The sequence below is a fragment of the Platalea leucorodia genome (genome assembly GCF_965183815.1).
Source record: "Platalea leucorodia genome assembly, chromosome: 5".
Taxonomy (NCBI): domain Eukaryota; kingdom Metazoa; phylum Chordata; class Aves; order Pelecaniformes; family Threskiornithidae; genus Platalea; species Platalea leucorodia.
In genome coordinates this window covers 7,837,682-7,847,016 of record NC_138827.1, presented here as the reverse complement: position 1 = coordinate 7,847,016, position 9,335 = coordinate 7,837,682, and the positions used below count along the sequence as shown (strand labels likewise).

The 9,335-nt window shown below is 51.3% G+C and overlaps 2 protein-coding genes across 2 annotated transcripts; both read right to left on the bottom strand.

Moving 5' to 3' along the window:
- Positions 1–314: 314 nt before the first annotated feature.
- On the bottom strand, positions 315–1,085 carry LOC309591721 (hemoglobin subunit alpha-2-like). The gene is made up of 3 exons (XM_082314462.1): positions 925–1,085; positions 601–805; positions 315–490 (listed from the first exon to the last, which is right to left on the bottom strand). The coding sequence occupies exons 1-3, from the start codon at positions 1,011–1,013 to the stop codon at positions 362–364; spliced, it is 423 nt and encodes a 140-aa protein (XP_082170588.1). The 5' UTR covers positions 1,014–1,085; the 3' UTR covers positions 315–361.
- Positions 1,086–3,773: 2,688 nt separating this feature from the next.
- LOC309590981 (hemoglobin subunit pi) lies at positions 3,774–6,405 on the bottom strand (the record flags this gene model as incomplete). The annotated part of the gene is made up of 3 exons (XM_082312598.1): positions 5,781–6,405; positions 4,481–4,685; positions 3,774–3,902 (listed from the first exon to the last, which is right to left on the bottom strand). Exons 1-3 carry the CDS (start codon positions 5,873–5,875, stop codon positions 3,774–3,776), a joined length of 429 nt encoding a protein of 142 aa, XP_082168724.1. The 5' UTR covers positions 5,876–6,405.
- Positions 6,406–9,335: the final 2,930 nt, after the last annotated feature.

Genomic DNA, 9,335 nt, shown 5'->3' with positions numbered 1-9,335 from the left:
AGAATCCTTCAAGGGGATGCAAGAACCACATTTGGCTTGGTGCATCCTTCCACCCCGCTCCCCAGAGGGATGGAGGCACGGTGAGGCGACAGGCTGAGCTCCATTCCTCGGGTCCTGCTCCCAGCATTGGCTGCATTCCAAATTGGGGTGGGATGGAAGCAGGCAGGGCCCTGGGGGGCACCCAGGGAGGTCATGGCCAGTGCTGCCCCCCCGTACCATGGCTGGCCTCACCGGCAGCTCCCTCCCTCCGATGGGAGCACCACAACACCCCAGCCCACTCCGGCCCTCGGCCCCGGCACAGACGGACACGGTGCTGCGGCAAAGGTGTCTTTATTGATGGCACCCAGGCATGACTGACAGCTCATCTGTACTTCTCGGCCAGCACGGCAGCCACGGCCGACAGGAACTTGTCGAAGGCAGCGTGCACCTCGGGGGTGTACTCGGTGCCCAGGTGCACAGCCAGCACCACCTGGAAGCACTGCGACAGCAGCTGCAAGGCAAAACGGGGCTCAGCACCGCCGCCACGGCCCCTGTCCCCCCGTTCTGGTCCCCATCCCTCGTCCCCCGTCCCCCGTCCCCCGTCCCCCATCCCCTGCCTGCCTTGAAGTTGACGGGGTCGACACGCAGGTTGTAGGCGTGCAGGCTGCTGAGCTCGGACAGGGCCTGGCCGAGGTTGTCCAGGCACTTGACGGCGTTGTCCAAGGCGGCCACCACCTTCTTGCCGTGGCTGCGGATCTGGTCAGAGCCGTGGTGCAGGTCGAAGTGGGGGAAGTAGGTCTTGGTCTGGGGGTAGGTGATGAACATCCTGCCGGAGTGGGAGGGTCAGTGCCGCTGACCCCCAGCTGGACCCCCTCAACCGGCCTCCCGGGGGGCTCCCACCCACGCACCCCCCTCGGCCATGGGGTTCCCGAGCCCAGCTCGCACCTATAGAGGGCCTCGGCTCCAAAGACGTCCTTCTGGGTCACCTTATCCCAGACCCGGGAGATCAGCTTCTTTTCCTCAGCGGTCAGCATGGTGGCAGCTGGCAGCAGGCAGGTCTCGGTGGCAGTGGTGCCTGCAGGGACGCCTTGTTATAGTGGCTGGCACCTCCGCCCCGGCCTTATCTTATCGGTGCCGAGGGGCTTGGGGGCCACGGCCATGCAGTGCCGGCCCCAGGGAGTGGCTGCGGCACTGCCTCGGGGGGCCCCGGACGCCTCAGGGGGCCCAGCCCTCAGGAGGCCCCAAGGGGGCCCAGCCACCCTGCCCGTCCCTGCGCCACTGCACCAGCCACCGGCCGGCGTGTCCTCAAGCCTCCTGTTGGGATCCGCCATTCCCCCCGGCTGGGCTGGGGTCCTCCCTGGCTCTGCGGGTGTCAGGGTGGGTCCCACACGTGTCCCTGGCCCCTCATGTCTGGCGCATCCAGCCCCTCTCTGCCCGAAGAGCCCCTGGGCCTCTGAGCAGGAGCCACGGATGAGCCTTCTCGTGTCACGCTGGGGATTTACCATGGGAAACACCATCTCTCCAGCAGCCCGGAGAAACCTGGGCGGGGAAGAACCTCCTTTTTGGGCTCATGGTCTTCCCAGAGTCTGCCCTGTGATGCTTGTCAGGCCTGGGCTTCTTCCCTTCTTCCCACCCCGGTGTGTGCTCCTGCCTCTCCCTGTAAACGCTGGGACATCCCGCAGGGCATATGGTGGTTGGTGACTGTCACATCCTTCGCTCAGCCTCTGAACAAAGTCATTGGTACAAATTTGGGGTTAAGGACACACCAGATGTTGACCTACCATCTGAGCTGTGGATTTAAACATTCAGGTTACCTGAGACCCACAAATGTATGATGTTTTCAAAACTGCAGTGGCACACTGGGTGACACGTTTAGAGCAATTGGGTGGTTTCAGAGCTTCCGCACCATCTCTCTCCCCCTTGTCCAGTCCTAAATGAGAGGAGGATGGCGTGCAGTGCCAGTTCAGGTTGTCGATCAGAATGTACTTAAGACTTTGCTCCCACCTTTTCATGTCAGAAGTCCTCTGAGACAGGCATGGGCAGTGAATGTAACCCGACAAATAATTTTCTTCACAGCAGCTCACATGGCGCTGTGTTTTAGATTTTTGACCAAGCCAGCCCTGATAACACACCGATGTTCTGCCTTTTGCTGAGCAGTGTTTGTGCAGCATCAGGGCTGTCTCTGCTTCTCATGCTGCCCCCCAGGGAATAGATTTTGGGGTGCACGGTACGCTGGGATGGGACACAACCAGGCAGCTGACCCCAACTAACCAAGGAGGTATTTCATACCATATAATGCCCTACTCAGCAATAAAAGGGAAAAGAGGGGGTTTTAGGGAGTTTTAGGGGGGTTACTCATCTTTTTTGCTCAGGAGCTGGCTGGGCATTGGTCTAGGCACGGGAGGTGGTGAGTGATTGCCTTTGCATTGCCTGTTTTGTTTTGTTTTCTTCCCTCTTCTTCCACTTATCCTTTACTTATTAAACAGTTATTTCTGTTTGTTTGTTTCTTTGTTTGATCTTGACCCCCAAGTTTTCTTGCTTTTATTCTTCTTTTCCTTTTCCCCTCATCCCATTGGGATCACTCCCCAGTGAGCGAGCAACTGTGCAGTGCTGAGCTGCCCACTGGGGTTTACCCACAACAGGTACATATGGAGCATCCATATGGCCTCAAGCTGCGCCAGGGGACTTACGTTGGATATTAGGAAAAACTTGTTCACCAAAAGGGCAGTCAGGCATTGGAACAGGCTGCCCAGGGAACTGGTTGAGTCTCCACCCCTGGAGGTATTTAAAAGAAGGGTAGATGTGGTGCTCAAGGACATGGTTTAGTGGTGGACTTGGCAGTGCTGGGTTACCGGTTGGACTCGATGATCTTAAGGGTCTTTTCCAACCTTAATGATTCTATGATTCTATGATCCCTGCACTCCCCCCAGGGTGACCATCAGTTCTGTACTCTTCCCTGTCGCTGCTTTCCAGAGAAACCCTGGGAATTTGTGGTCCCCCAGATGCCATCAACACTGATCTCCAGTGGCCACCAGTATTCCCAAATTTCAAATGCATGTGAAGTTCCCTGTATAAAAATAAGAGATGTCAAGCTGAGGGGATGGTCCCTTTACCAACCCTGTCTAGCAGGTGTGATAGCCCAAGGTGTTCATGAAGCGTATCAGATACCTTGTCCATACCCCATGGAGAGGAGCATGAGAAGACAATGCCCAGCATCGCTCTGGCACATCACAACATATGGCAATGCAGGTTTTGTTCACAACAGGCTGTGATGGGTTTTGGATAGGCCAAACAAAAAGACTGGGTCCATTCAATATCCTAGCAGGGTAAAAGACTGTTTCCTGGTCAGCCTGGAAACAGTCTTTGGTGGATATACCTTTGGTGAGCAGTAGCAGTCACGGGGCTCTAGCCTGTTCTGGGCTTCTGCTCAACGTTCTGTTATTCCCACTAATATTATGCTATTGCCACTGAATTTACACAGCTTAGCACATGAACTAGTACGTGTTCATTAGTACATTAATTAGTACATGAATTTACACAGCTTAGTGTTTTCCCCTCCATATTGTGTAGACATTTCAGAACACCCTTGCCTGAAGAGTGAAGTATAGGTGGAACACACGGAGATGAAAGCACAGAGACCGTAGCTCACATTTGAATTATTTATTGGGTTTTGCAGATGACCGAGCCCTTGCATAGGGGATTTGAGAGGACTGCGTAGGAAGGGGTGAGTACCCCAGAGCCTGGCAGCTGGGGTGTGCCAGGGATGTGCCTCCTTCGCCCTCTGCGGAGGCCATTTATCTGTACTTCTCAGTCAGAACAGAGGAAACACTGGACAGGAACTTGTCCCACGCAGCATGAACTTCTGGGGTGAAGTCACTGGGATAGCGGGCAGCCACAGAGCACAGGATACAGTGGGAAAGCAGCTGTAAGGGAAAACAGGGTGAAATCCATCGTAATCAGTAACAGATGTCAGTCTAGGGGTCTGCAACGGACCTTGGTCCCAGCGTGCTCTGGGATGACAGCTACATGTCCCAGCCAGGTAGCGCTGCTGCCTGATGCTATGTGTGAAGAAGCAGAGTTGCCTCTGGTATAGGGCAAAAGGCACTGCTCGATACCACTCCCTCTTTCCAAATGTCCCTTCCTTCCTCCCCAAAGGGAAATGCAACGAAGTGGAGATGTTTAGAATTTACTTTGTTCAAGACAGGTGATATAACTTGACTTGTGAGGGAGGTTCATAAATTACAACAAAGGCAGCAGGGACTCGAGTCTGCCTAACACAAACCATAGGAGCCCCCTGAGTAGTTCTTTGCTTGAGCTAGACCAGGTCTTTCACTAAAAGATCCAGTCTCAGGTTAAAACTCAGATGGGGAACAAGCAGCAACATGAGTTGACAAGGCTGTGCAGTGCAGTCAGGGATCAAGCTGCCATTAGCCAAAATGTTCTGTGGTCACTAATTCTGTGATGGCGGTTTTCATCCCTGAAAGTCTCTGTGTTGACTCACCTTGAAGTTCACTGGGTCCACCCTGAGGATGTAAGCATGCAGCTCGCTGAGTTTGGCCAAAGCGCTTCTGATATCATCAATGTTCTTCACAGCTTCCCCGATGGCATTCATGACCTTGGAGCCATGACCACGAAGCTGAACTGAGCCTTGGCTGAGATCAAAGTGAGGGAAGTAGGTTTTCGTCTGGGGGTAGCTGGAGAAAAGCCTGGAGGAGCACATGAGAATGAGATTCGGCAGTGGAAGTGACATGCATGAGGTAGTAAAACCTCAGAGCAAGTGCAGTGTAAACCTGCCAGCTACAGAAATGCACTCCTTCAGAGGTTGTAACAGAGCTTTGGGATCTTGAAGGTTGCATCGACAAAGTCTTTCTGCTCTTAAACCTCTTCTGCAGTACGTGCAGATTAGACAGTGGGCTAATCTGTATGTACTAAAGAAGAATGACATGTTAAAAATAATTTTTAACCCAATGTATTTTTTGGTTTTTTTGGGAGTATTATAAAATAAATAATAGCCCCAAATTGTCACTACATATCCTATATGACATTGTAAGCCAGTTTGCAGGATCTTCAAACTAATAGGAGCTGAACAAACGAGAATCAATGTGAGTGGTACTCACAGTGCTGGAAGGAGTATCACAATACTTTATCTTGAGCTGTAAATAATGTTTAAATAACTTTGAGTAACATAATAACTTCTGAACAATTTCCAGACTATTATCCCTTTTGTGCCAGCTTGCTTAATTTGTATGAATTTGGGATTACTGTGCTATACTTCATGCAAGGGTCCGGTTGTCTTGTTTCCTAACAGTTTGTTACTTATCAGCTGGCACAATGAAACATGAGTATCCAGTGAATTTAGTGGACAGCTATTCTCTTCATGCCTAGAAATTGTAAGAGAAATTGCATCACTTGTACAATAAACCACTTCAAGTTCATTTCCTAACAGTGATAACCCTGTTTCAGGACACTGAGTATGAATGACTTTGAATTCCTTGCCAGGGCTCCTGGCTACGAATTCTTCTGAATTGCTATAATGGGAAATAAGCCATTAGAATTGCTTAGAAAATTATGTTTTGCTGTAAGATTTTGAAGCCATCTATTAGCATTTAGTAGCACAGATATAATTCCAGAAAATTACATACGAAACAACATAGAAGTCATCCACCAACCCTCACCAGTCCCAGTGTGCTCTCACGCATGCAAGTTGTATGCGTGATGCATATGATGTATGATGCAAGAGATGCATCCTAACAGCAAAGCCAGAGGAGGCACCCTCTTCAGAGAGGTTCTGGGGCACTTACCTCTCCAGTGATTCTGCCCCAATGGCATCAGCTTGGGTAGCCACCTTTGCCCAGATGGTGACCACGGCGGCCTTCTCAGCTTGAGTCAGTGTCATTGTGCAGGAGGGTGCAGGCTCAGGCTCCTTGCAATGAACGCTCAGAGCAGGTTTGGACTCATCGCCCTGGCAGCCCTGGTTATAAAGAGGAAGGGGAGAGCGGACCTTGGTGCCTGTCCACGCTCATTGGTCACCCCAGAGGCCCACCCATGGCGGTGGGAGGCTCTTATCTCCCCGTGGAACAATGCCTATTTCGGCAAGGGTCAGTGCACTGGCCTCCTTGCTTGCTGGCGTTATCAGCTTCTTGCTTCTTAACGTAATGGCCGTGTGGCCCAAAGAAATTGTCTGGACACATATTGATACATGAACAGAGAGATAATGCTGGAAAATTCCAGGGACGACGAGTTAGGACACATCTTTAAGCTGAGGAGCGTATGGACTTCAAGCGTACTAAGGAGCTTGGAGAAAAATTTGCATTTTCCCCCTTGCTTCACAGACGTGAACACAAGACTCTGGGCCTTTCTGCAGCATATCATACACTTCCACTACATGTGGCTGCCAGGTAGCCCAATATTTCATATAAAATGATTCCTAAGTAGTGACAGGCTGGGAGATGCACAGTATAGTTCAGAGGCGGAGTGAGACCCTGATTTTGTGGAAATCAGTGGACTTTTTGCCATTCGCTTCAGCACTGCCAGGACTTCACTTTGCCAGCCTCTTGCAAAGAATTAGGGGTGCACTCCACAATTGATATTGCTTATAACAGCACCGGTAGCAATGATTCCCATGGGTACAGGGAGAGGGAGCTTATGAAATTGAGTATGGTCCTAGAAAAAAGCATGTGTGTGTGTGTGAGAAAGCCCAGTCAGACTTTTTTTTTCATCACTAAATGCCTCATATTGTGTGTCTTTGATTTCTAGTTCCGTGATTCTTACTGTTAATTATCCCTTGTACTGTAAAATAGCCCTCAGCACTACAGCCAGTGCTGGTGTGCATGGTGCTACATGCTGGACATGTACAGGAAAGCCTGGTCCCCCAATAGATGGCTTGTAGGTTCAGGGCACAGGCACACTTGATGGGTGAATGACCAAACAAGCAAAGGGAAGATCAGCACAAGTCTGTAATCACAGATAAGTGGGCAAAGTGTCAAAGAAATACCCTACTGGAGATGGTCGCTGCTGAACCTCAGGGAATCAATATCCTGCCAGCACACGAAGCAGAGGTAAATCTTTCTGCCACCCTGATAAACTACAGCAGCCATACACATCACCACTGAGCGCTGGCAGCCGTGCACGGGAAGCCGGCTGGTACAGTCATAGAGGTCAGATAGTGTTCTCTGCCCAAATAGCCTTGCACACTTGTGCTGAGAAGGTTGGCATGTATAAGCCAGATTCCTTGCCAAGATGTGTCTGTGTTTCACAGCAATGCTACCGACAGCTACAGAGGATGCTCCCCACACATGGTCGTCCTGCTAAGAGGAAAGCCCTTCTAGGGATCTAATGATACTTGGGTCATGCGTGCGTTGGAGTATGTCCAGCCTACAGTTATCTGTACCAAAGTAGCAATGCCGGTGCAATCACACCACCCAGCTCTCCTAAATGTCGCGCAGGAGCATGCACCAAACTTGGAGCCTCTCTTGGGAGCCATGGTGCGGCTGTGCCATGCTGCTGGGCAGGGGAACCTGACTGCTGGCAGGTGCTGGGTTTGGGCTGGGAGCTAGGCTCCCACGTGTGCTGTGCTTACGGTGGGGGTTCCTTCTGTGCCTTCACATGGGGCTAGGTCTCTCCTCTCTGGGTATACTCTACAGCCTGGAGGAGTTGATACATTCAGTACCCATAGACCCCACTGTCCTGGGGCTGTGGCTCTGCCACTGTGTCCTGGGATCGGGTGGGAATGAACCAGTGGTCCTAGAGAAGTGGTAGAGATGGGGTCAGAGAGCTGCTGCTGTATCCTCTGGTGTCCCCAGTGTCCTGGTGGCTGCAGTGGTGCTCGCAGAAGGGCTCTGACCCACCGCTCCTGCTTTGCACTGACTCTAAATTTAAGCCTCTCTGCACGTAAGCTGTCATACGAAGCAGGAAAAACCTTGGGCTTTCGCAAAGGACAGGCACAAAGCACTTGGTGCTTCTTGGTCTGCAAGCCTGGCTGGGTTCGGTGGTCTTGTATTATCATCTCCTCTGTGGAGGCCAACACCTTATCTGGGATTTAATCTGTGTTCAGTACCACAGCTCCCTCCTCAGCCCTCCTGCCCACCGGCTGGGTGGCTGGGTAATTCGCTTCTCTCGGTACCTCACTTTAAGAGAGGGTACAAGGGGGGACTCACTTGAGACCCAGTGAAAACAATTGCTTTATAATAAGGAATATTACCAGAGTGCTCTTTGTATATCCTCCCTTTGATAAATGCCATACGTGTTCACTGAAAACCCAGAGCTAACTCTGGCTGCACAGATGCAGTGCAGAGCAGTCTCCCATTAAAAGTGCCACTGATGGCGTGGGCAGCAGTCCTTCAGTCCGGGCACAGGAAAAGGTGATATTCAGTAGACGCAGCTTAAATGGATGGAGATATCAAGGGAGGTTGTATTCATCATCCTTTCCTACATGCATTTTAAAAACTTGCACTTTTCCCATGGAAAAATCACTTTGAAAATAAAGATGCTGTTGTTAAATATACATTTAGACAATGCTTTTGTCTCCTCCCCAAAGTGCTGCCTCTTACGTTGCCCGCTGCATGGCTGTGCTCCAAGCTCTCCTCAGTGAGGGTGCTTTTAATCAGTGGTCACTCGATCAACGCATGAGGGAAGCGACTGTGACCCTGATATACACAGGGATAAGGCAGAGACCATCAGGACTCCTTCCTATTTTGCTGCCCGCTGTTTAACCTGAGCATTGATCCTCCATGACTGTAGGATTAAGGTCTGTGTAGACATGAGGATCGGAGTAACGCCTGCACAGGAGGGTTTGTCATTGCTGAAATCTTTATGGAATTTGAATTCATTTTCTGAGAGTTACTCTTGCCCTATCACAAAAGCCAGAGCAGCCAAAAGACGACAGTGGTTTGCTAGAAGGAGCTCACCGCTTGCCCAGGATCAGGGCTGCGCTGGGGATGGCCGCAGGAGCTCCTCAGGAGTGTGCCGGGTGGGAGAAGTGTGATCCTTGGCCACGTGCCACAATGTGACGTGGAGAGTGACCGTCTCTGTCCTCACATGGACCTCTCAGCCGGGTTCCTCCATCCCAGTGCTCCAGCTGCCCACTGGTAGTGAGACGTGGAGGTCCTGGCCTGAGCAACGCAAGGAGCTGGGCAACATGATCGCTGGTGTTCCCCTGGTCACAGGACCGATACTGGAGCGATGTCCTTTGCGAAACCCCGCTCGACCTGCCTTCCTCGCTTGCTGCTGCTTCTCATAGTTACAATTCATAGACCTGTAGCAGAATGTCCACCCTCGGGCAGGTGATGAATCTTTGTCATGACCCTGTGAAATGTCACTAAAGGTGACACCAAAGGTGATTTTTAGTATTAATATAG